The following is a 26,251-nucleotide window of genomic DNA, read 5'->3' as shown; positions in this document are numbered from 1 at the left end:
ACTGGGAAATCGCGCGGCGGCGGGACATGCTTTTACATCAATGAACGGTGGTGTACAGATGTAACTGTGTTAAAGAAGATGTGCTGCTCAAATCTCGAAACACTCTTCATTAACTGCAAGCCGTTCTATTCGCCGCGGGAGTTTCACTCGTTCATTCTGGTCAGTGTTTACATCCCTCCACAAGTGCATGTGAGCTCAGCTTTACAGAAACTTGCTGATCAGATCACAGACACAGAACAACAACACCCGGACTCTGCTTTAATCATTCTCGGGGACTTTAACAAAGCCAATCTCTCCCGTGAACTACCAAAATAGAGACAGCATGTTACATGTCCCACCAGAGACAGTAATATATTGGATCACTGTTACACCACAATAAAGGATGATATCACTCTGTTCCACGAGCAGCTTTGGGACATTCTGATCACTGTCTGGTTCATCTTATACCGTCCTACAAGCAAAAACTTAAATCTGCTAAACCTGTAGTAAGGACTGTGAAGAGATGGACCAGCGAAACAGAGCAGGATTTACAATCTTGTTTTGACCTCACTGATTGGAGTGTTTTTGAAGCTGCTATCACCGATTTGGACGAACTCACAGAGACCGTAACATCCTATATTAGTTTCTGTGAGGATATATGCATTCCTACCAGGACTTATTTAACATTCAACAATGATAAGCCATGGTTTACAGTAAAACTCAGACATCTTCGTCAGGCCAAAGAGGATGCCTACAGAAATGGAGACAGCGTCTTGTACAATCAGGCCAGGAACACACTGAACAAAGAGATCAGAGCGGCTAAAAAGACCTACGCTAAAAAGTTGGAAGACCAGTTTACTTCCAACGACTCAACTTCAGTGTGGAGAGGTCTAAGAGCCATCACGAACTACAAGACACCATCCCCTTGCACTGAGGCTAATCAACGACTTGCTAACGACCTGAATGAGTTTTATTGCAGATTTGAAACCCCCATCACCCATTCTGACCATCTCCCTACACAACCATTAACACATCCTGCATTCCCACCCTCCACACCTCCTGCTCTTCAAATCTGTGAAGATGATGTGCGCCAGGTCTTCAAGAAGAACAAAAGAAGAAAAGCACCAGGCCCAGATGGTGTTACACCAGCCTGTCTGAAAATCTGTGCTGACCAGCTGGCCCTATCTTTTCACAGATCTTCAACAGATCCCTGGAGTTGTGTGAAGTGCCTTCCTGCTTCAAACGCTCCACCATCATCCCCATCCCAAAGAAACCCAAGAAAGCAGAACTTAACGACTACAGACCTGTGGCTCTAACGTCTGTCGTCATGAAGTCGTTTGAAAAACTGGTTCTGGCTTATCTGAAGGACATCACTGGACCCTTACTGGACCCCCTCCAGTTTGCTTACCGTTTGGACTTTAGTTCGGCTTTCAACACCATCATCCCAACAGCCCTTCAGACCAAACTGACCCAGCTCTCTGTTCCTAGCTCTATCTGTCAGTGGATCACCAGCTTTCTGAAAGATAGGCAACAGTTAGTGAGACTGGGGAAATTCACATCAAACAGCTGCTCCACCAACACTGGTGCCCCTCAGGGCTCTGTTCTCTCCCCACTGCTCTTCTCCCTGTACACCAACGACTGCACCTCTAAAGACCCCTCTGTCAAGCTCCTAAAGTTTGCAGACGACACTACAGTCATTGGCCTCATCCAGGACGGTGATGAGTCTGCTTACAGACAAGAGGTTGAGCAGCTGGCTGTCTGGTGCAGTCTTAACAACCTGGAGCTGAATCTCTCAGGACCTGAAGTGGGACAATCACATTGACTCCATTGTTAAAAAGGCCCAGCAAAGGTTGTATTTCCTTCGCCAGCTGAGGAAGTTTAACCTGCCACAGGAGCTGCTGAAACAGTTCTACTCGGCCGTCATTGAGTCTGTCCTCTGTACTTCAATAACTGTCTGGTTTGGTTCAGCAACAAAATCAGACATCAGAAGACTACAGAGAACTGTTCGGACTGCTGAAAGGATTATTGGTGCTCCCCTGCCCACCCTTCAAGAACTGTATACATCCAGAGTGAGGAAAAGGGCTCAGAAAATCACTCTGGATCCCTCACATCCAAGTCACCCCATCTTTGAACTTTTGCCATCTGGCCGGCGCCTCAGAACCGCAAACACCAGAACAGCAAGGCACAAGAACAGTTTCTTCCCCCAGGCAATCTACCTCATGAACAATTAAATGTTCCCTACTTATGCTTATAAACGTGCAATATCCTTATATTTATTTGTTAACCCTCAATCCTAGAACATTCCTGCATCTCACTCAATCCTATTCCATTATCATTTATAGCACAATTGTTTATACACTTATTTATTTGTCAATTTGTAAATCTGTTTTTTATTTATTTATTTTTTTCCTGTGTGTTGTTGTCTCTGTGTACTGGAAGCTTATGTCACTACAACAAATTCCTTGTATGCGTAAGCATACTTGGAAAATAAGCTCTTTCTGATTCTGATTCTGATTCTGATTCTGGAATGCTCAGAATTCTCTTGGCAAGGTGCTGCAGTCATGGGAATGACTGGCCTTGTTTCTCCCAAAAATGCCTACAGAAGACTGATGAAATCTAACATTAATAATTGATCCACGTCGGTATACACAGCCTAATATTTTACACTTAATGAAAAATAGCCTACACAATCGAGATAACCGTTAACCTAAATTGGTTAATGAAACATGGATTAAAATTAAGATACAATTAATACAAAACGAAATTTGCTTTAAAGAAAGGCTTTGTGCTTTCTGTTTGAGGTCTCTGTGAAGGTTTGAAAGTCTTTTAGTTCCGCTTTCAGAGTGGTCGCATCCGTAATGGAGAACATAGTTTTTTCCTCATAAATGCAAACACGAAAAATAAAGGACAAAAGACTTTTAAAAAAGACAAACCATCAATTTTTGGAAGAAAAAAATGATAGTTGTATAGTGTTTGTGGAGGGGGGGGGGGGGGGGTTGATGGATTTATAGCAAAAACTTTGAATTTATCATCAACAGTATTGTTGTTTGATTTAATAATCATTGTTCAACTTGTTCAGACTGAGCCAAAAAAAAATGGGTATACGTAAAAAAATGTCATTTTCCTGAATCCTACTGAAATGGATTTATCGCATTCTGGAAAAGAGCTCCTCAATTATAAATGATTATTAATAAATTACAATACAATTAATCAAACAAGCTATACTATGAATATATGGATTATGGCACAGTGATGAATTTGGAAACTTAATGTCACGTTCGGTGATATAGGAAACAAGGAGAGATCCAATTGCAGGTATGATGTTTATTTCAGGGTGTATCCAAAGGGGTAAACAGTCCAGACAGGGTCAAAACCAGAATATCCAAACAACATGAAAACAGACAATAACACATGGCAAGGGCAAGACTAAGGAAAGCGTGAAACATAGACAAGGACTCCGTGACACATACTCAGACAGACCGGGTATAAATACACAGAAGGTGATGAGGGAAATGGAGACAGGTGGGGAATAAACAATTAACTCAAACAAGGAGGAAGGTTACCAAATAAGGGAACAGACAGTTAATAAAGTGCCAGACACCATGGGAAAGGAGGACACCTAGTGGAAACCCAGGGAACACAACCCAGACACTGTGACACTTAAAATGCCACTTTCTAATGAAAAGGTTGCCATCCCCTGATAGGCAAATATTGACCTTGGTCTGTTGCTGGCATGGGCTCGGTGACAGGGTTGCTCCCTTCTCCATCATGACTCAAACGGACGCCTTCCTCTGGTAGAAGTTTGCGAACTTGCTTAATCACCTCTCGTCTGTCCTCTTCTACCAGCGTTTTCAGGGACTTAAAATTCAGATGGAGAAAAGTGGCGATTTTAGGAGTAGCATTAGGGCACATCTTCTCATCAAGAATGGCAGATGCATGAGAGTGGAGACTTTTCATGTAAGATGGGTCTCCAAACTTGGGCTCACAGTGTTTTTTGAGTTTAAAAAACCATAGTAATGTTCCCCTTCAAGCTTGCTGATTGCTAACTTGAAAATGGTGAGAAAGTCGATCAAGTGTGTGAGTTGATCCTGGTGGATGCCACCAAGGTGATGTTCTTGTTCATTGTTCTTTAGCAGCTCTCCTATGTTTTGGTATTGTTTCTGTATCGATTCCAACATAGTGACTTTGCCGTTCCATCGCACATCACATTCTTGATTCATGGTGTGCTTTAGGCTGGCGATAGCACCGGTTCTCTTTAGGTATGCAACGAGCTCTTTGCAGTAATGGATCATGTCGACTCTTTATTCAATGCCATATGACTCGGAGTCACCCTTTGTACTGAATGTATGTCTTAGCACCGTGTTAAGGATGTGTGTGAAGCACAGAATCCAGTGGTATGACCGCAGTGCGGCCTTTATGTTCGCGCCCTGGTCTCTGACAAAAACTATTTTGTCTGTGTGTATTCCATAGGACGTTAACACACTGGTTATCTGCTCATTAAGGTTTTCGCTGGTTTTTTTTTTTCAGGGTAGGGTCAAATTCCACCGTTGCCAAAATACTATTTTCCAGCTTCTACTGACTGATGTAGTGACACGTCAGGATTGTGTATGCTTTCTTGTTAAATTAATCTGTCCACATATCTGTGGTTACAGCAATACCACCGTTGCTGGTGAAAGCTTTCTGGATGGCCTCCGAAAGTTTCTGCTTATCAATGGAAGCCTGCTTCTTTGCCCGATCGGACACTGTTTGCCAATGGGGTAAGATGGCACCAGCGTCAACAGCACCGAACTTAGCTCCTATGTCAATCAACGTCTGGGCCACTTGGTGGAATCCTTTACCAGAAACTGTATCGAACGGGCGCATATCAAGAGAGCACAGGTTCACAGATGCATCTGTCAGCTTTGATTTTACATCCTGTGGTACTCTATTGGGATCTCGACTGACAAAACTTGTCAAGGTGTTCGTGGAGTTTTTAGGGTTAGCAGCACACGTGTGCACCATGTTAGACGTACCCGTCTTGTGGCTGTCATGAACATAAACTGCTTCACAGGTTTTGCAAATTACATGCACTGCACTGGTGTCATCCTGATTTACCACTTTGTAAAACTTATTCCAGGCAACACTTTTCTGACCTTCTATTTCCTTTGTTTTAAATTCTCCTTTTTTGAGTTTGTCACGTACCTCCTTCGCCGGCGTTGCCATCTCTGATAATAACAAGCAGTTGATCGGCATAGATTCGACTAGCCATATTAATGCCTGATGAAAATTTGACTATTTCAAAGTGTGCTTGATTTTTTTGGGATGTAGGTATAGTCAGATAACAATATTTAACAATGTATACATTTATTTTTAATTTGATTGGTTCAACCACCCGCCACCCGCCAGGATTTAATTAAAATAAAATTTTTCATCACCTGATCCGCGGTTTATCTGCGGAGTCCCTGCTGTAACCGCCAACCGTGCATCTCTAGTTTGGATGCCTTGCCAGTGACTTGGTGTGTCTCTGGTATTGTATGTCCAAATATGAATCTGTATGGTTGTTATAAGTTTCTGCATCTGCAAGGTGTCCCAGTTTGTTGTGTCAAAGTAATCTTTAAGGGCAGACTTGGCCCCTTCTGGCCACACACGTAACTCTTTTGTCTAGTGACTTTCACCTTGGTCTGTAGGCAGGTCAAGTCCAAGGTGAGGGAGGGGGAAGGCTTTGTATGCTCCTTTGCTGTTTGTATATGCCAAGTCCCCTGTATTGTTGCCCAGCAGTGATGAGAAATCTGTCCGAGTGTGCTGTCTGTTACTCGCTGATAGCCTGGTAAAGTTCACTGTTGTTAGCAATGGGGGCACTGTCGTGGACTAATGGTTAGAGAGTTTGTCTCCTAACCCTTTGGTTGTGGGTTCGAGTCTCGGGCTGGCAGTACCATGACTGAGAATGGGTGAACTTTGGATGGGTTAAATACAGAGCACAAGTTCTGAGTATGGGCACCATATTTGGCTGTATTTCACTTCACTTCATATAAAGAGCAAATCACTGTAAAGGGTCGGCACTTAATAATACACTCTACAAGCAGAGAACAGTGTTTATGAACAGCAGCATTTTGGCACCAAGTGTTGCTGACATAAACACAAACACCTCTGCCCCCAGTGCGGTAGTATGATAGCCCAGCTAGGATAGCAATAGCATTATATTCTCATTTAAGTGATGAAAGTGAAAGTGACATTCAGCCAAGTGTGGTGACCCATACTCAGAATTTGTGCTCTGCATTTAACCCATCCGAAATGCACACACACAGAGCAGTGAACACACACACACACACACTGTGAGCACACACCCGGAGCAGTGTGCATCATTTATGCTGCGGCGCCCAGGGAGCAGTTGGGGGTTCGATGCCTTGCTCAAGGGCACCTAAGTCTTGGTATTGAAGGTGGAGAGAGAACTGTACATGCACTCCCCCCACCCACAATTCCTGCCGGCCCGGGACTAGGACCCACAACCCTTTGATTCGGAGTCTGACTCTCTAACCATTAGGCCACGACTTCCCACATTTAACCATGTCTACGTAAAGATGTGCAGATCTCATAAGTTGTATGTGGTCCATTTTATTTATCCAGTGATCATACATCCTCTAGAATGAGGGATGGTATCGTGGGTCTGTGTGGGCTAACTACTAACCTAGCCTGGATGCCTCATGATAGAGATGATGTTTAATTGTTTTGTTGTTTATGTTTATTTTGTTATATGTTTTCCGGATGAAGTGAATCAATCTTAAAAATGGTTAATTTGTCAATGTTAATGGCACTGAAATTATATCACTTTTGCATCTGCAATTAATGTTGAAAATGTTTAGCAATTTTAAAAAACCACCATGATCAGAGTTTGCTTTAGTTGGGCTCTTGCCTCTTAAGTTAACGTAATGAAACAACTGAATGATTTCAGTGCTTACAATAGTTTTCAATTTAAACACATACGCATTTATAATGAAAGAAATGTTTTAAAGTAGTAGGTAAAAATGTTTAAAGTTAGAGTAGATTACTTTGTGTGATGGATGTCAAGCTGTAATAAAGTTGATAAATAATGCTATATGTTGAAGTTGATCTTTCATTACTGATGCAAATGTTCTGTTTCACCAATGCAAAGATTTTGTGGCAAAATATACAGAAAGTTTTAGACATAAACACTCACACAAACCTCAATAATGGTCATCAAACTAATTCATATAAACCGATCAACTGCAATGCATGCTAGGAATCATGAATGAGTTTTGTACTATGTTGATACCCAGCATGCATTTCAGTGTAACATTTTCTCTTGTTGATTGTCACCATTGTTGAGTTTCATACACCAAATCTTGATATTTAATTGATTTAGCAATTTAACAAGTTTTTTTAGTTGTATTTTCTGTTAATTCATAGAAGTATGATAGCCATACCACTGCTTTAACCTCACACTTTATTATCACATATCACCAATTTTCATTGCCTCAACAAATGTACATTAGTGCATTGTTACAAGTGACAATGAAAACCTAACATTAAAGTACAAAGAGCCAAGAGACAAACTAAAACAATCACTAATCACAATAATGCCGTTTTTTTATGTCAACATGTCAACATCAATAGCGGGCACAAAAGTGATTTTGATTCATTGCAATTAACATTCACATGTTAACAATTTTAAACATTGATTCCGTGATTGGTTGCTATTAGGGACTGGGGCATTCTCACATTGGCCTGAGACACAGAACTGGATAAGTCTTATTACACAACTACTCCATTTAGGGACCAAGTTTTCACCCTGCAAGCTTCCCCTTCATGACGAGGAAGACCCAGAAAATGACCTTACATACAGTGTGCAATGTAGCTGTATGTCAACGTAAACAGTCTGCAAAGTTATTGTCTCTCAAAAGAAAGAGTTGACTCTGAACCATTGAAACTAGTCATTCATAATTTGAATCCCATTTCCATGAAGTTCATACGTCACAAGTTAAAACATTTGCACAATGCACATCTACATGCTGCATGGAAATCACTCAGAAACATCCCTCATACGCTGTAGCTCGTTTTTGAGGAATCAGAGGTTATAATGCATCTTTACTACTGTACTACAGCAGTATAATCCCACACTTTTCCTGCATTCTTGTCATTTCACTGATGACTGCTTCTCCAATCTCTGCAAGTTCAATGCATGATTTGGAAACCAGTTATCTTTGAAAAATGGTTCAGTGCCCAGTTTGTTTGGACTAGCTTTGGACTAGTAAGTAAGATTAATAATTGTTACTTTAATATTCTGTCAGGGGTGCAAATGTAGTCTGGCTAGTTCACATTATAGATCACCTATCAGCTTTGGGCCCGCTTTTGTCTAGAAATGTGGATTAATATAGGATGTCTGTCGTTCTTATTACTTTGAGTCCTGATATAGGATGGAGCAATATGTTGGATTACACACTCCAGTTCTTTGTCAGTACTCCATGTGTTTGTTCGGCTAACGCATGTACCATTATTGTTTGTTTACTGTGTGGGTCCGGTTCCGTTCCATAAGTGTAAAACAACTTATTGATTCTTTATTGTTTAAATCGAGTGGAGCACTATAGTTATTGTAATATGATGCATTATTGACCAGCTGTATTCCAGTACTGGTGATGGGTGTTTCATTTCCCATATGCTGAATAGACTCACAAAATAGACGGGGTTTTAGGTTTGTATATTTGCTACTTATTTTGTAGTATTGTATACCTCTGAAAAAATAAAAATAAAATAAAACAATTGTTAACAAAAAAGAAAGATGAAATGATGAAGAAGTTTGTTTTTAAATATGAAATCATCACCGCCAGTAGATGGCAACAATCACTGAGTCATCTGACTTATTCAAATAAATCCTTCAGGAATGAACAAGGGACTAATGGCTTTATGAACGGAACCATTTCAATCATAATGGTATCATTTTATGATTTTAGCATCTGTTACTGCGCAGGATGTTTGCAATATTCGAAATATACAAATAAGTGCCTTAAACGGTTAGTGTGAGGCATCTACTCTGAATGTGCTAACCTTTTCCTAGAGTTGTATTGATCACACTGGCAGCGTTTGCCTCTGAAGGTTCAGTTTAACAGCTTGTAAATCCAGCCAGTTCACAGATCACTTCAGGTTCTTCTGCTGCCAGCTGAAGTCAAGCTCCGAAATCTTTCCATACGCAGCTACATGTCAACACGGACACTGCAGAGGTCTGTCGGCACTGCTAGTAAAGCTGATAGGAAGATGGTTAAATCACTCCATCCTAACAGTTCATCATATGTGACTTGGTCATCTCAGATCAGTCCTTTAATATTCCCTCCGTGATCCATATATAACACCACCGTCATGTGTCCAGAAATCAACACCTTTCATAAAATCATGCTATTGGTGAATTCAAAAGGATTCGTATCTTAAATCAAGTCAAACGTATTCTTTATTATTCATGTCTTTTATTTAATTTAGGTTGAATTCAGATATTCAGTTGTTTGAATTTGACTTCATCATTCTCCAATTTGATCTAGTATTTTTTCAATACTTTAATTAGTATTTTTGTTGAACGTATAATCCTTTTATAGGTCACATAATATATCTCAGAACCCAATACTTCAGCTACACCTGATCAGATGTCTAATAGTGTTTGGGAACAGGATCTGCTGTTGAAGACTGAATGAGAATGATGTTGTGATCACTGATTGTTCCACACAGGGCTGTTTTACTGCTGTCGTGTCATGAGTCTAGTTTTTCTAAACAATCCCAGTTAATGCTGATTCACTGACAGTTATTATATTGTTACACTGATGCAACAACATTGATTTTCTTGTTTATTTAATGTTGATTAAAGGACGTGATGTAAAGTCACAATGTAACATTGATTCAATCAAATACATTTTTTGTTAAAAACCAATGTTAAGGTGGGGTGTAGAAGTGAGGTAACTGTTGATTTAGTAATGTTTAGTGGTGTCTTGTGTTCCTCAGACTGATGTACACTATCCCAGCATCACACAGCATTACAGCAGCATGATGATGACCATGTCTGTTCACTGATTTCCTCAGTATCACCACAGATGACAAATCAATAATTACAACAGAAACAGTCATTTTTCTGAGACCCCAGACGAAAGCTGAACTCACACTAGTCTCGTACAGATATACTGTGGTGTGATACAGTGTGTGCTGAAGGAGCTGCAGAACATCACTACTGGATAATAGCCTGAAGTTTGATCTAAACTCATCCAACAGCTCATTTTCACACTTCAGGCTTGTGACGGCTGAGGAGAGCAGAACATGCTAAACACACGCATGCTAATGCACCACAGGCTCAACCTCAGGATCCACTTCATACAGTACTGGTCCAAGAGATGACGTGTTTAGTAATCTGAAACCTGGAAACGAGTTACAAATATAGCACTTCCGCTTCCATTGTCCAGAAGTCAGAGGGGTTTTCAAGGTTGTTGGGTTTTTTAGGTTAAATGCATGAAATGAGACTGAAAGAGCTGTTGAAGCTGAAGTCGTGAGGACATTACACTTTTGCCAATTGTATTGAGGCTTCATCATTTACTAAATATCAATGAAGATTAACATGATGGACAACACATTGAAGAAATATTAACTTTTGTTTGTCAAAGAGCTTAATCTCTGCAATAATCCAAAAGCCAATAGAAAAATCCGGTTGAACTCATGTGAGCGCTCTAGACCTCAGAAGTTTGAATCCACCCTAAACTGAGCATTCATTTACACCCTAACCTCATTCCTGTACATCGTGAACATCATGCTAAATAATGTCCACTCACACCAGATCAACATGGATGGGTGTTCTCGAAACACATTCATGAGTTTTGGGGTTTGAATCAGTGTGTGTTTCAGTTTTACCATGATCTGTTCCCTCAGTTCAACCAAAAATGTTAATTAGCCCATGATTTACTCGCCCTCAAAGCATCCTGTGTGTACATGACTTTCGTCTTCCAAGCTTTATAATGGCAGTGGATGGGTGTTTCTGTTCCAAAAGTCCAAAAGAAGTCAAATAAAGCACATCCATCCATAATAATGCATGCCTCACATGGCTCGGGGGGTGAATAAAGGCCTCCAGTAGCGAATCAATGCGTTTTCATCAGAACAATATCATATTTCTAACATTATAAACACTGTTCTCTCACTTCTGCTGACTGTCATATGTGCAGTCCGTTCAGACGCCTCACAGACACACGAGTGCAGCTCTCTGACGAAACATCAAGTTCTCCAAAACTGTTCACTAAGCTTACGATTCAATTTCATATTTAAAAATCAATAACGAAATCTGACAACAACTGTGTGATAAATGTTATTACAATTATTAAACAGAGCCGTGACCTCTCTACAGCTAAAATAAAACTCAGTTTGATATGGCTTCATTGGAAAGTTAGGATATGTTTTCTGTCTGCGAGAAACAATAGGTTTAAACTTGATTAAGTATACCTACACTACGATAATCAGAGATGGATTTTCAGAGTTATGTTTATATGTGGAATATATTAGAAATAGGGTGTTGCATTATAATCTGTGGGAACAGAATGGTTCACGAATCTTTCTGAATGTATGAATCTGAGCACAACACCATGTGTACAGATGATCTGATCTCCTGCTTCTCTGAATGGATGTCAGTGGAGGAATAAACCGCTTTTGTGGGAAAACAGCTGATCGTTTAAAGAATCGACAGCCTATCAGCTAATCTTCGACATGTTTGCCATCAAACGATTCCTTTGAGATGATCTATTTCTATATAATATATGTGGTTTTATGAGTTGCAGACTTGATTCATGTCCACTGTTTTCCCCAGCAGTGATTGATTGTGGCACAGTTCTGACAGAAGTGAAGGCTCTGATGATTGATTATGACCCACGTGACCCCGCCGGAAGTAAACAGCAGCATGAAGACCCCTCTAAACATCTCAATCCTTTAAGATGAGTATATTTGTGAGGGGAGGGTGGGCTAGGTGGAGAAGTGGGAAGTAATAATGCATATTCGCTAAGGTTTCTTACATTTTTTTATTTAATGTTATAAATGATCCTATTTTACAAAAAAAAAAAAAAAAAAAAAAAAGAATGACATGAAATGAAATGCATTTTAACAGTCGCTGGTCGCTCTATTCGAGCGTGACATGAGTTATGAAGGACAGCTACTCATTTCGATCACTCATACACTTTTATCCTAATCCTTTCGTTATCATTTACTGTTTGATTCGCAGAAGTGTAGGCTGTAGACTTGTGAAGTTCATAATGAGCGCTGCTCTCTCAGATTTAAATATTACGATGATTGTGGTTTCAGATGTTTAATAGACATATGGAATAATCATCACAGCAACAAGATTGCATATGTTTGAATCGAGATCGCGCTCTTTTAGTGATGAATCCATATGAGACTGTGTGTGTTTTAGTAGCCTGTGTCCTAACTTCTGCCAGACCTCGGTCATCCCTCTTCCGCGATCCACGGACACTCTCAGATTTCGTCCCAATGTCGCAACACAAGGTGACTCAACTCCTCATCTGTGTGTGAGTCTCCACCCTGATGGAGAGGGAGGTCTCGCGAGAGCGCCTCTTCTCGCGATGCCGCCCAGCATCGCCGCTGCTGCAGTGCTTATAAAGTGAAGAGACGCGGAGCTGCGGCAAGGTCGCGCAGCATCACGGCGAACGCTAGCCACGGAACGCTCGGTTCACGGAGATCGTTAGCGTCCTCTGGAGCGCGTCGGATATTTCCTCGCACGCGTTCAGCTGTCAGGAGTTGTTGACTGGACGCACGCGCCGCTGTTCTCCGTTTGTTGCGTTGTTTTAGTCCTCCTGCAGCATCAGTGTCACCTCTACCGACTCCGCTGCACTTTACCGGACATCATCGGCTCTGAGGACGCTTCTCTGTCATGTCGGCGTCACCTCCGCCCCCCGCCGCGAGCGACCATCTCTCCGCGCCCGAGCCTGACGCGCTGAAGCCCGCGGGTCCCACGCCGAGCCAGAGCCGCTTCCAGGTGGACCTGGTGTCGGAGTGCGCCGCGCACACGCCGGCCTCGGACTCCTCTCCACCCGAGTACTCCGCCGAACCGCCCCGGGATCCCGCGTCCGGCGGCGAGGAAGCCAAGGGCCGGTTTCGCGTGGTGAACTTCGCGGCCTCGAGCCCGGACGCGGCGCCGGGGGACAGCGCGCAGAACGGGGACACGGTGATGAGCGAGGGCAGCCTGCACTCATCCACCGGCGGCCAGCAGCACCATCACTACGACACACACACCAACACCTACTACCTCCGCACCTTCGGACACAACACCATCGACGCCGTGCCCAACATCGACTTCTACCGGCAGACGGCGGCTCCGCTGGGCGAGAAGCTGATCAGACCCACCCTCTCCGAGCTGCACGACGAGCTGGACAAGGTCCGACACACACACGGGGTTTAGCGGGCTACCACACACACACACACACACACACACACACACACACACACACACACACACACACACTGATTCAGAGCGAGAGCAGTGATAACACGCGTCTAGTGCCGTGGGTTCGGATTTAAAACACGTTTGACACTAGTTGAGTGGGTTCGTATTGAACAGGTCTGGCTCTAGTGCAGTGGTTCTAGCAGACACTAGTCACGTGGCTCATAGTTCGGTCTCAGATGTGTTCTGATTGGCTGAAGGACTCCTTTCATCAGATGTTAGATGAGATCAGTAAACACAGCCTCATATCAAATGTTTATCTTTGTGGTGATGCTCTATAAACACTTCAGAATCCGCATGCAGGGCTGTGACCTTTGACCCGTGTGTGCTGATGGTGGGGGTGATGTCTGAAGAACACTTCACTGTATCATTCTAGCTTTAGTTCAGTGTTGTGAAAACACAAGGCCAGGCGCTGTTTACATTCCTCCTCTGGACTCTGTTGGGCTGTGTGTGTGTGTGTGTGTGTGTGTGTGTGTGTGTGTGTGTTTGTATACGTGAGAGTGTGTCTGATTGTCTGTGTGTGTGTGTGTGTGTGTGTGTGAGAGTGTGTCTGATTGTCTGTGTGTGTGTGTGTGTGTGTGTGTGTGTGTGTTTGTATACGTGAGAGTGTGTCTGATTGTCTGTCTGTGTGTGTGTGTGTGTGTGTGTGTGTGTTTGTGAGTGAGTGTGTGTGTTTGTTTGTATGTGTGAGAGTGTGTAGAAGTGGGCCGTGTGCTCTCGGTGCTGGAGGTTTGTGTGTGTGTGTCTGGTGTGTGGTGAGTGTGTCTCTGTGTGTGTGTTGTCCGGTGTGTGTGTGTCTGGTGTGTGTGTGTGTGTGTGTGTGTGTGTGTGTTGTCCGGTGTGTGTGTGTGTTTGTGTCTGTGTGTGTGTGTGTGTGTGTCTCTGTGTGTGTGTGTCTCTGTGTGTGTGTGTCTCTGTGTGTGTGTCTCTGTGTGTGTGTCTCTCTGTGTGTGTGTGTCTCTCTGTGTGTGTGTGTGTGTGTGTGTGTTGTCCGGTGTGTGTGTGTTGTCCGGTGTGTGTGTGGTGAGTGTGTGTTGTCCGGTGTGTGCGTGTGGTGAGTGTGTCTCTGTGTGTGTGTCTGGTGTGTGTGTGTGTGTGTGTCTCTCTGTGTGTGTGTGTCTCTGTGTGTGTGTCTGGTGTGTGTGTGTGTGTGTTTGTGTTGTCCGGTGTGTGTGTGTTGTCCGGTGTGTGTGTGTGTGTGTGTTGTCCGGTGTGTGTGTGTGTGTGTGTGTGTGTCTGGTGTGTGTGTGTGTGTGTTGTCCGGTGTGTGTGTGGTGAGTGTGTGTTGTCCGGTGTGTGCGTGTGGTGAGTGTGTCTCTGTGTGTGTCTCTGTGTGTGTGTGTGTCTGGTGTGTGTGTGTGTGTGTGTGTTGTCCGGTGTGTGTGTGGTGAGTGTGTCTCTGTGTGTGTGTTGTCCGGTGTGTGTGTGTTGTCTGGTGTGTGTGTGTGTGTGTGTGGTGAGCTGCTGTAGTTGTCCTGGGAGCAGTGTTCGCTGCAGGCGCAGTGATTCAGGTCTCTGACGACACCGCTGTTAGAACTTGGCAGTTTATCTAGTGAAGTGCTTTTGTTAGATGCCAGGTTTGAGAAAAGCCTCTTTGAGACGAGTAATGACGCACGAGCGTTTAACAGTAGTTTCCACTCGTTTGAGCCAAACAGCTGCAGACTGAAGCTCTGTGAAGAACAGATGCAGCTCACGCAGGGTTAATGAACATGTGTAGTGCAGCGATCATGAGACGGAGGACAGTGATTGGGTCTGAGAACTAGAACTTCCTCTAAGAGTGTGTGTTAATCTCATGTCAGAGCTGCACTTCATCTGAAGAGTGTGTGTGACTGGAGCCGTTATAACGCTCTCACCGCTGCTTTGTGTTGTTTAACCAGCTTTGGGAGGAGCAGAGTGTGTGTGTGTGTGTGTGTGTGTGTTTTATAGCCGGAGGCGTCTTAAACTCTCTGAGCGACTGAAGCGGGTCAGGATGGGTGTACACCTGGGTCTGAGATCAGGAAGACCTGTGTGTGTGTGTGTGTGTGTGTGTGTGTGTGTGTGTGTGTGTGTGTGTGCGTGTGTGTGTGCGCGTGTGCGTGTGTGTGCAGCTGTCAGCTCCAGTGCTTTCTGCTGTTAGAAATACATCTGTTCAGCTGTTTGTATTGTTGGGGATGGAGTTAAGCTCCGGGGGATTTCACAAAGCTGTTTTCTTCTGTTTGTCCTTTTAACGGTTGTCCGTTCATCTGGTCTCGTTCAGACAGCTTCATGAAGTGGCTGATGGGATTCCCTTTTTTCTGTGTTTAGATTCCAGCGGTCTGTTTCGACACGTTATGTAACAAACACGTAAAGTCATGATAAAGTGATTGTACTCTCCGATGGAAGCTGCACACAGGAAGGTACTGTGCAGCGAATCCATGACTGAATGGAAAGTGTTTTATTGGCTGCTGGCAGTGTTTGAGCAGATATTGATGTGAGCCGCGAGTCTCTGGCTGTGACATCATCACGTCTGCTTTAACTTGAGCAGTCCTTCATTCAGGCTCTGTTGAAGAATGAGTGTTTTCTGTAGTGTGAAGTCAGGAATGATGAGGTGTGTGTGTGTCTCGGGCCGCAGCTGTAAAGAGGTCAGGGGTCGTCGTGAGTTTGGGACACCCCGTTCCTGCTGATGTAAAGTGTAGTAACATGATGTACTTCAGGGGAATTGCACATGTGCCGCCTGCTGCTTTTGTCAGGAGAAGGTGAGATGGAAGAACGTGTCTGAACGTGTTTCTCGTGACTGTGGAGGCATCAGAACATCTCGAACACCTCTGATGAAGGTGAATTCATCATTCTGGAGCGCTCCGAGAGACCAGACTGAAGCTCGGACCTGCACCTTACATTCACACTAGGCTGGAAGAAAATAATCACAATAATGAATAATTATTATTGTTAATCCTTAGGCAGTAATATATTGCCATAAAACAGCTCCACCATAAAATAAGTTTATAGCAGTTAGTATTTCTCAAGTGTCTTATCTGATCTTCTCCAGTCATGTAAAGTGAGAATACTTGTGTCTGAGATGCTGACACCAGCGGCTCATGAGCGTATCACACTTCAGTTTGAGTCGGTTTGACAGCTGGGAATCAGATGCTTGTCATGAGCGTCCCGTCAGTAAAACTGCTTCTGTGATCAGTAGTTAATCACTATCACCTGCTTTCAGATGGAGCAGCATCTACCACACAGAGCCGTGGGACCCTGAAATACCACAGATGATATAATCATGCTTTTATGAACTCGTAGCTTCTCCGTGAACTATCCTGCTCCATCCTTCAGCACGTGAAAATACCACACTGTAGAAGATGTTTTTACTCTAACCTCACTTCATAACATCAGTCGAGTGTCTGAAACAAATCCTTCTGTGAGATGATGTGGCTTCTTACACAGAATAACACACACACACGGAGCGGTGATAAAGGCATTGCATTATATACTTTATAATGAAAATGATAAGCAGAACTCTGATATAGACCTAGTCGTGTGTTTTTTAGTAGATGAAAGCAGTTAAATCTTCTGTTTTACTGCTGAATGCAGAACTGTGCTTTACTATCAGCGCTTCCGTCTAATCGTGATATGGTTATCACGCAGCCCTAATGAAAATCATCAGGAGAGAGGAGTTCTCAATCATTTCGACTCGGGTCTGTCTCCCTGCGGCCTCAGCACCACAGAGGCAGTGTTGTCCGATCTCGCTGGGAAGAACGGCTAACACAAACAAGACCAAAATAAACCAAAGTCTGAATGCTGTATTCAAAATATTGTGACCCACAACGGCCCACTTTACTCCCTCTTTATGAGCCATGACCAAACAACAGATCCAAAGATAATAAGAGAGAGCACATAGCAAAGCTGGAAGACTGTGTTTAGTTAAAACTGCCAAACATAAGTCTTTGCTTACAGTGACTTCAGTCAAAAATGTGTCTCAAACAAGTTAACTCTTGGAATTGTTTGTTTCTCGTTCATAGCCACAAAACTTCACAGCGTTGCAATTGGTTACCACTATGTCATGCGTGATAATGTGATGACAATCAGTTGACTGTACATTTGGTGTTTTCATCAAGATGGCAAGATGTTGAGATGCATCCATCGCAGAGGTCCTTGATGAATGTTGGCGTGTGATCTCTGCACAGGTGATGCTGGGATGGGCATTAAACAACAGGTGAAGCAGCACTGGTCTCTATAGTGATGCATGAGCACAATGAAGGCAGCATCCCAGTGGACACACGTTTCCTTCATCACATCTGAGCTCAGTGTTTCAGTCAGTAAGCGCTTGTCATCAAAATGGGCTTCATATAAGATCACTAGTGATGAACCCAAAATTAGACCGTTCATCAAGCAAGTGAACTAAACAGGAGCTTCCTGAAGTTTCTCATGTAATCACTCAGTGAGTGTTTTAAAAGGCTTATTAACAATATCATGCAACTTCTCTGAAAAAATATCTCCAGAGATGAGCTCCGAGGGCAGCAGTATTGAGGACGTCTCTCTGAGGGCAGCAGTATGCAACCGTCGCTCCCCGAGGGCAGCAGTATGCAACCGTCGCTCTCCAAGGGCAGCAGTATGCAACCGTCGCTCCCCGAGGGCAGCAGTATGCAACCGTCGCTCTCCGAGGGCAGCAGTATGGCGGCCGTCGCTCTCCGAGGGCAGCAGTATGCAACCGTCGCTCCCCGAGGGCAGCAGTATGCAACCGTCGCTCTCCGAGGGCAGCAGTATGGCGGCCGTCGGGCTCCCCGAGGGCAGCAGTATGCAACCGTCGCTCCCCGAGGGCAGCAGTATGCAACCGTCGCTCTCCGAGGGCAGCAGTATGCAACCGTCGCTCCCCGAGGGCAGCAGTATGCAACCGTCGCTCCCCGAGGGCAGCAGTATGCAACCGTCGCTCCCCGAGGGCAGCAGTATGCAACCGTCGCTCTCCGAGGGCAGCAGTATGCAACCGTCGCTCCCCGAGGGCAGCAGTATGCAACCGTCGCTCTCCGAGGGCAGCAGTATGGCGGCCGTCGCTCTCCGAGGGCAGCAGTATGCAACCGTCGCTCCCCGAGGGCAGCAGTATGCAACCGTCGCTCTCCGAGGGCAGCAGTATGGCGGCCGTCGCTCTCCGAGGGCAGCAGTATGGAGACCGTCTCTCTCCGAGGGCAGCAGTATGGCGGCCGTCGCTCTCCGAGGGGAGCAGTATGGAGACCGTCGCTCTCCGAGGGCAGCAGTATGGCGAGCGTCGCTCTCCGAGGGCAGCAGTATGGAGACCGTCGCTCTCCGAGGGCAGCAGTATGGCGGCCGTCGCTCTCCGAGGGCAGCAGTATGGAGACCGTCGCTCTCCGAGGGCAGCAGTATGGCGAGCGTCGCTCTCCGAGGGCAGCAGTATGGCGGCCGTCGCTCTCCGAGGGCAGCAGTATGGCGGCCGTCGCTCTCCGAGGGCAGCAGTATGCAACCGTCGCTCCCCGAGGGCAGCAGTATGCAACCGTCGCTCCCCGAGGGCAGCAGTATGCAACCGTCGCTCCCCGAGGGCAGCAGTATGCAACCGTCGCTCTCCGAGGGCAGCAGTATGGCGGCCGTCGCTCTCCGAGGGGAGCAGTATGGAGACCGTCGCTCTCCGAGGGCAGCAGTATGGCGGCCGTCGCTCTCCGAGGGCAGCAGTATGGCGAGCGTCGCTCTCCGAGGGCAGCAGTATGGCGGCCGTCGCTCTCGAGGGGAGCAGTATGGAGAGCGTCGCTCTCCGAGGGGAGCAGTATGGAGGCCGTCGCTCTCCGAGGGCAGCAGTATGGAGACCGTCGCTCTCCAAGGGCAGCAGTATGGAGGCCGTCGCTCTCCGAGGGCAGCAGTATGGCAACCGTCACTCCCCGAGGGCAGCAGTATGGCGGCCGTCGCTCTCGAGGGGAGCAGTATGGAGAGCGTCGCTCTCGAGGGGAGCAGTATGGAGACCGTCGCTCTCCGAGGGCAGCAGTATGGAGACCGTCGCTCTCCGAGGGCAGCAGTATGGCAGCCGTCGCTCTCCGAGGGCAGCAGTATGGCGACCGTCGCTCTCCGAGGGGAGCAGTATGGAGGCCGTCGCTCTCCGAGGGCAGCAGTATGGAGGCCGTCGCTCTCCGAGGGCAGCAGTATGGAGACCGTCGCTCTCCGAGGGCAGCAGTATGGCAGCCGTCGCTCTCCGAGGGCAGCAGTATGGAGACCGTCGCTCTCCGAGGGGAGCAGTATGGAGGCCGTCGCTCTCCGAGGGCAGCAGTATGGAGGCCGTCGCTCTCCGAGGGCAGCAGTATGGCGACCGTCGCTCTCCGAGGGGAGCAGTATGGAGGCCGTCGCTCTCCGAGGGCAGCAGTATGGAGGCCGTCACTCTCCGAGGGCAGCAGTATGGAGGCCGTCACTCTCCGAGGGCAGCAGTATGGCAACCGTCACTCCCCGAGGGCAGCAGTATGGAGGACGTCTCTCTCCGAGGGCAGCAGTATGGAGACCGTCGCTCTCCGAGGGCAGCAGTATGGAGGACGTCTCTCTCCGAGGGCAGCAGTATGGAGACCGTCGCTCTCCGAGGGCAGCAGTATGGAGGACGTCTCTCTCCGAGGGCAGCAGTATGGAGGACGTCTCTCTCCGAGGGCAGCAGTATGGAGGACGTCTCTCTCCGAGGGCAGCAGTATGGAGGACGTCTCTCTCCGAGGGCAGCAGTATTGAGGACGTCTCTCTCGAGGGCAGCAGTATGGCGACCGTCGCTCTCCGAGGGCAGCAGTATGGAGGACGTCGCTCTCCGAGGGCAGCAGTATGGAGACCGTCGCTCTCCGAGGGGAGCAGTATGGAGACCGTCGCTCTCGAGGGCAGCAGTATGGTGGCTGTCATGTGTGCTGACTGGTTGTCTGATGCCTGTCACTGTGTTTCTGCAGGCGACATCATCAGTGAGGTCACATGTCTGTCAGATCAGTGTCTTCCTCTGATGGATACACAATCTGAGTTTCCCATCATTTCTCCCCATGTGCGCTCTCATGTGTCTCTGCAGCAGCATCATGTGGCCTTTATTTATTCTCAAATTCAGGCTTGCGTATAAAAATGTTCATGTGCAAATAGTCAATGATATACAGTGCACCTCCTCTTATCATAATCTAATCATAAAGAAACTGGAATGTACAGAGTCAGCTAATTTGGAATACTCTGTTAGTCTTCCATAACTTTGGGTATTCCTGCTCTTACCTTTCTGAGCACTTCCTGAGCATTGAGTGCACAAGTTCATGCTAAAATATCATCTGTCCTGTTGAGTTCCTGGAGAATGATTAATGCCACTGAACTTCACTTCTCACTGTACTGTTCTTGCTGTTAGAACCAGAATGATTGACTTGGTCTCATGAAGTCTTCCCAGGAGTCTGTGTTTTGTTAATGTGGGCCTTGGGAAAGGCTGCGTGTGATTTAGCTCCAGTAGGTTCTTCCTGTGTGCATAAAAGAGCGTGTTGTGTCTCCCTGGGTGAGATGATAATGTCACTCTTTTCACCACTTTTCCTGGCTCTGTTGACACTTGCTTGGAATTTTCCTGCTTTCTAGCTAAATTCACTCATTGTGACAGGAAAGCTTGTTGAACTCCTGGATTAGTTTTGCTAACAGTGTTAGTTCACGCTTCCCACAATCACTGGTTATCTTCCTTTATCCTTGTCTTTCTGTGTGCAGTGAAGTATGCCACCTCACAGTTCTCTCATTTGGATCCATTGTCAGCATTAACTGAACCATTCAGTGAGCTTTCTTATTATATAATGCAATATTATACAAACTATACAAATGAAATGAATACAGATTCTCAGGTTAAGACATATAGCCTGTAGTAACATGTATATTTACAGAGGCTGTCCTTTTTTACTGTCAGTTTTGCATAAGCGGAAACCATAAACCATACTCCTATCGTCTGACTGTGTGTGTGTGTGTGTGCGTGTGTCTATCATAATTAAGGCTTTACTGTGTATTTAATAACTCTTTTCAATATCGAGCATGTCTCGCTCTTTATTTTCTTGTGCGTCCATGTTTATTCTCTCTCATACTCACTTTGATACTGAAGGCCTTGTGTATCTTCAGAGAGGAGTGTGTATTCAGACATGCTATGAGCCGTGGAGTCTTCACAGTGAGGCCTGGAGCACTTTATTAACTTTAACTGGACAAACTGAGTGACTACTGAATAAGATGTTCATAGTTTATTATTTTCATGAGGAGTACTGAATCAGATCTTTACTGTCACTAGTACTGTTTGATGTGTGCTTTTAGGGTGTTTTCCCCTCTATTTTAAACTAGTTCTTGTCATTTTAAAGCTATTTCCCATTCTTCCTAAAATAAATAAATGCCACATCAGGCGTTTAAGAGATCTCTTACTGAAACGTAATACTTTTTTTCTTTTTTTTCTCATCTCTTCTGAATGAGTTGTGGGAGATGAGCCCTGGCTCCTAATGTGGCGTGCTGAATGAGCTGAATGGGTGCCGTGGGTTTGCTGGGGGCTCTTCAGTGGTTTTCAGTTACAGTTGTGATCCAGCAACAATGAGCCGCTGTGTTGACTGAGATGAGCTCACTCTCCTCGTGTGCCGCTGCGCTCTCTCCTTCACATCTACACGCGACTACATCCCATCATTCCCATCATTCCCATCATTCCCTGCCTCCCGTCTGAAGGGGTTTGTGCTTTTTCCCTTTGGCTCCTGGAAGAAAATCAAGATTTCTCATTGAACATCCGGATTCACTTGAACTCTGTTGTAAATATACTGAGCCTCTAGGGGCGACCCAAGTGCTCACTTCCTGTTTAGAGTGGCTCTGGCTCGTTCTCAAGTCAGGACCAGACTAGATCTTGAAGAGGTAATGAACGAAACAAAGCGTCCCATTCAGCGGATGCTAGCGGAGACTGTGGTGGGGTTGTGATGATTATGTTGTGTTCCCGGAGACACAGCACTGCTCATAGATCTCTCTCCTGACTCACACACACTCACACATGCTGTATTCAGACTAAAGCTTTTGTTTCCGGGATGACTTCTGTATTGTGTTTGTCTGTGTTCAAGCGCACATGTCAGACGGCACACGCGCTGGGGAATTCACCTGCTGTTAAACCTGCTTCATCTTTGAGCTGCTTCATGGAAGAAGCCTCTTCATCAGGATGGGTCAGGGGTCAGGGGTCATCAGGGTCAGATCTGGTTCAGTCGGGGAATAGAGCCCTGGTTTAGTGGGGAGGTCCGAGTCCTGAGATATGTGCAGATGTGAATCTTTCATCAGCAGAGAGACCGAGAGAGAGACTCTGTGTGTGTGTGTGTGTGTGTGTGTGTGTGTGTGTGTGTGTGTGTGTGTGTGTGTGTGTGCAGCTCTTGGTATGACACACACAGTGTCTGGTCGTCTGAACCTCTCAGTTTAAAGCTTGTTTCAGTTTTCTGTTTGCAGTATTTTTTAGAGTATCACCACTATTTTAACATCTGTTCTGCTGGTAAAGTATATTGTTTGCCACTTCTCTTTCCCATATTCACTGATGAGAATAAAAACAGAAGTTATAAACAACAAAATGAAGAAATGTTTTAATTTGGCCTAGTTGCTGTTAAATTTAACAAGTCATCATTAATTTAACTTATTATTAATTAGACATGCAAAATAAATAACTGAAAAAAAAGGAATCAAGTCCAATTGAAATGGAGAATAAAATAATCCTTCATAGTGGAATGATCTGGACTGAACTTTTGTGTTCATGCTGTTGTGAATTAGGTCACTTTATTAGTCCTAGAATAGTGTTTGTTTGAATGGCTTTTAATAACCACTAATCACAATGTGTGGTAACGAATCCTCTCGTTATTAGATCCCCACCTTCAGCACCGGACAAAGGTTGTGGCTTTTTTTTTTTAATGGAAGAGTAAAATATTAGTGAAGTGCTGCCAAGTCATTAGGTGTGTAATACAGTCCGTCCTGCAGCCAGCGGGCATCAATACACTCCTCTCAGAGTCACGTGTGTGTCCCATCAACACTCGCTCGTTTGCTCAAGGACACGGGTCTGAAGAAATGTGCTGGTGTGGAGTGAAGACAGATCTTCTGTGGGGCTCTGCTGTACTTTTGTCCTCTACAGCGCTGTCATTGAACGCCTCTAACAGATGTCAATACTGCCCCCGGCTCCTGCGCTCGCATCGAACCACTGCTCGCTTTTCCACAGCTTTATGTGCGCTGGACAGGACGCTGTAAACCCCTCACATTGTCATTGTGAAGTGTGTGTGTGGATGTCAGGCCGCTCGTTTAATTCCCAGGAGCTATAACGAGCAGCTGCCTTCGTCATGGCTTTGTTTCTGTGGAGGAGGGACACTTCCTGTGTTTGACCTTTCACAGACACAAGGACAGATGACTGTGCTGCTGGACTGTGTTCATGCTTACGTTTCATTTGTTTGAGCCACTTCGTTATATTAGGCATATCCCAATCCGGTTTTTATATTTTATTATTATTTATTCCCCCCAGTCGCTGAATATTGAGTATCTGTCAGTGTCAATACTGAGTTCTGATCAGATGCTTGTGTGTTTCTAGTGTTTGATTCACAATTCAAGTACATTAAAGTGGTCATACTTTCTCTTATTCAAAGTGACATACAGTGCATTCAGGATGTATATCCACAACGTTAACGCACTGCTAACACAATGCTCAACCACTGAGCCACAGGAATCAAAGTTAAGACTCGTCCACACACCCCTAAAACAGCTAGTTTAAACACCCCCCCCCCCCACATCTCTACATCACTATGTGGAAATATTAGCATAACGCTGCCCAAATGTTCACACAAAAGCCCCTTTCACACTGCCATTCTGGAAAATACAGGGGTAAAGTGTTCCTGTAATTGTTCCCTGGTCGCTAGATTTGGCACTTTCACACTGCCAGTGATGACCCGGTATATGTGCGTGCTTTCACACACAACCCTTGAAGATCCCGTAACGACACGTGACATCAGCGCGTGACGTGTAATGTACGAGTCGACAACGCTTGGCACGTTATACTTTAACTGAAGCAAGCAAACGATCTCTGAGTCAGCGCGGAAAGTGAGGAACTAACTGATCTCTGCTTCATTACAGTTTGCACATATGTTTTGTGGCAAACGTTGATCTTCCTTCAAAACAGCCGGTAAAAGAGTCGCGCGATAACGTGCGTCATCTATGACACGGCATTAGATCTGGCTTTTGTTCACACAGCGCAATGTTACTAGGTCCCTGACCCAGATTAAATCCCAGAATCAGTCCTGGGACGTGTTTGCTTTCACACAGAGACGACCCGGCCATGTTCCTCGTCCAGCGTGCAGGGGTAAAGAAAGGGGGCGTGGTTTCAGTAACACAGTTAGTGTTGAGCAGTTGTGTCTGGAGATGTGTGTGTATCTAGGAGAAGGAAAAGCACTTTATTTGGCCTTCCGACAGTAGATGCATTCAGGAATCTTTAAGATTACTTACAACAGAACAACACACATTTTATGGATGACTGATTCCTGAACCTAGAAGAGGAGTACATTCTGACTTTACTACGACTGGTGCTTCTGAATCAGCTTCTGGAAGTACGTTATTAGTTTAAATATTTCCTGTTGACTGTTCAAATTAGGAGTTTTGCTCGCTGTGTGAGACATGACAAACCTTTATTTTATCACAATTATTTTATCATATAACACACGATGATACAGAAACTATCACAATATAAACCATTTAAACTTTCTCTACGTTAAAAATGTAAAATCAGCACAATTTACACGCAAAACTCACAGAACAAATAGCTGAAAATTCAACTCTTTCAAAACACACTTTGCATCGACTGAACCAGTACTTAATAATTTGTTCTTCCTGGTTTTCCATATTGCTAACTTTGCTGATCCCAATAATTAATTTAATAAACACAATTTGTTTTGTTCATGGTAATTATATTTCAGACTTTGAATAAAAAAAAAAAACTTTGAGAAAATTCTACACCAAAGCCTTCAAACCAACTTTTTAAAATACGAGAAAGACCTCCTAACCTCCTACACTGAATAAATAGATGATCCACAGTTTTTTCTATTCCACAAGAGGATAATTTGTCCCAACTGCTGTATTCAGGTGCGCCGCGTGTCTGTTCGTAGCTTTAATACGGTGAATTAGCCTCCACTGTAAATCTGCTGTATGTTTCTCTATAGGAGATCTCCAGCATCCACCAAAGTCTGGCCCACACACTCCTGACCACCTCCAGAACACACCAGTGATACATTTTGACACACACAGAATAAAGTGCTTTTTTGCCAATGTCCTGAAACGTCCCCAATTCAGGTGTTTTAAAAGACAATCATCTTCCTTAAACTCCTCCAGTGCCGCTGCAGACAGAAATCAATGGGAACACACAGTTTTTCTCCTAAAGTCCTAACACTTCTCGTCTAGAATGGATTCTTCTGTAATGTTTCCTCAGTTTTCCATCTGTTTGCGTCTCTACGATTCTTAACTTTAGTACGCCCAGCTCTAATCAGACAGTTCCTCAAACTTTCTGATGACAAACATTTGGTCTCAATAAATGGATTATGAAACAAAGGTTCCTCCAGAATCCATTCTTGTAAATGTTCAGATCCTCCACTTACAGAAAGTCATTTTCCACACTTGTAGCATGGAGCGATAGAAAGAAGTCCGATTGCTCCAATCCAGTTGATTTCTTCTAATTAAAGCAACTGTTTATCGTATCCAAGACTTGATGTCCTTCTCTGTAAAACACACGCTACATTACTCCACTCCATGTCTTCTACATACAATAGTCTCTGTAAAGCTTGTAGATCCGACTTCTACAGGACTCTACCTCTATAGGATAGTTAAAGTAATGGCCAAAAATAGACAACTTCGCTAACACTTTATCCAGCA

At 44.9% G+C, this 26,251-nt stretch overlaps 1 protein-coding gene across 2 annotated transcripts in view; it reads left to right on the top strand.

Moving 5' to 3' along the window:
* Nucleotides 1-12,163: 12,163 nt before the first annotated feature.
* LOC113109500 (solute carrier family 12 member 2-like) overlaps nt 12,164-26,251 on the top strand; it is a 46,077-nt gene continuing 31,989 nt past the window's right edge. The window contains exon 1 of one of the 2 annotated variants that reach the window (XM_026273054.1): nt 12,164-13,372. In XM_026273054.1, the coding sequence (XP_026128839.1) occupies nt 12,869-13,372 (504 nt within the window). In that variant the 5' untranslated portion in view covers nt 12,164-12,868. The remainder of the gene's footprint in view (nt 13,373-26,251) is intronic. The other variant, XM_026273053.1, reaches the window with a different exon arrangement.

Source organism: Carassius auratus, chromosome 10 (genome assembly GCF_003368295.1).
Source record: "Carassius auratus strain Wakin chromosome 10, ASM336829v1, whole genome shotgun sequence".
Taxonomy (NCBI): Eukaryota; Metazoa; Chordata; class Actinopteri; order Cypriniformes; family Cyprinidae; genus Carassius; species Carassius auratus.
The sequence above is the reverse complement of the archived record's forward strand: the minus strand, read 5'-3'. Positions and strand labels throughout refer to the sequence as shown.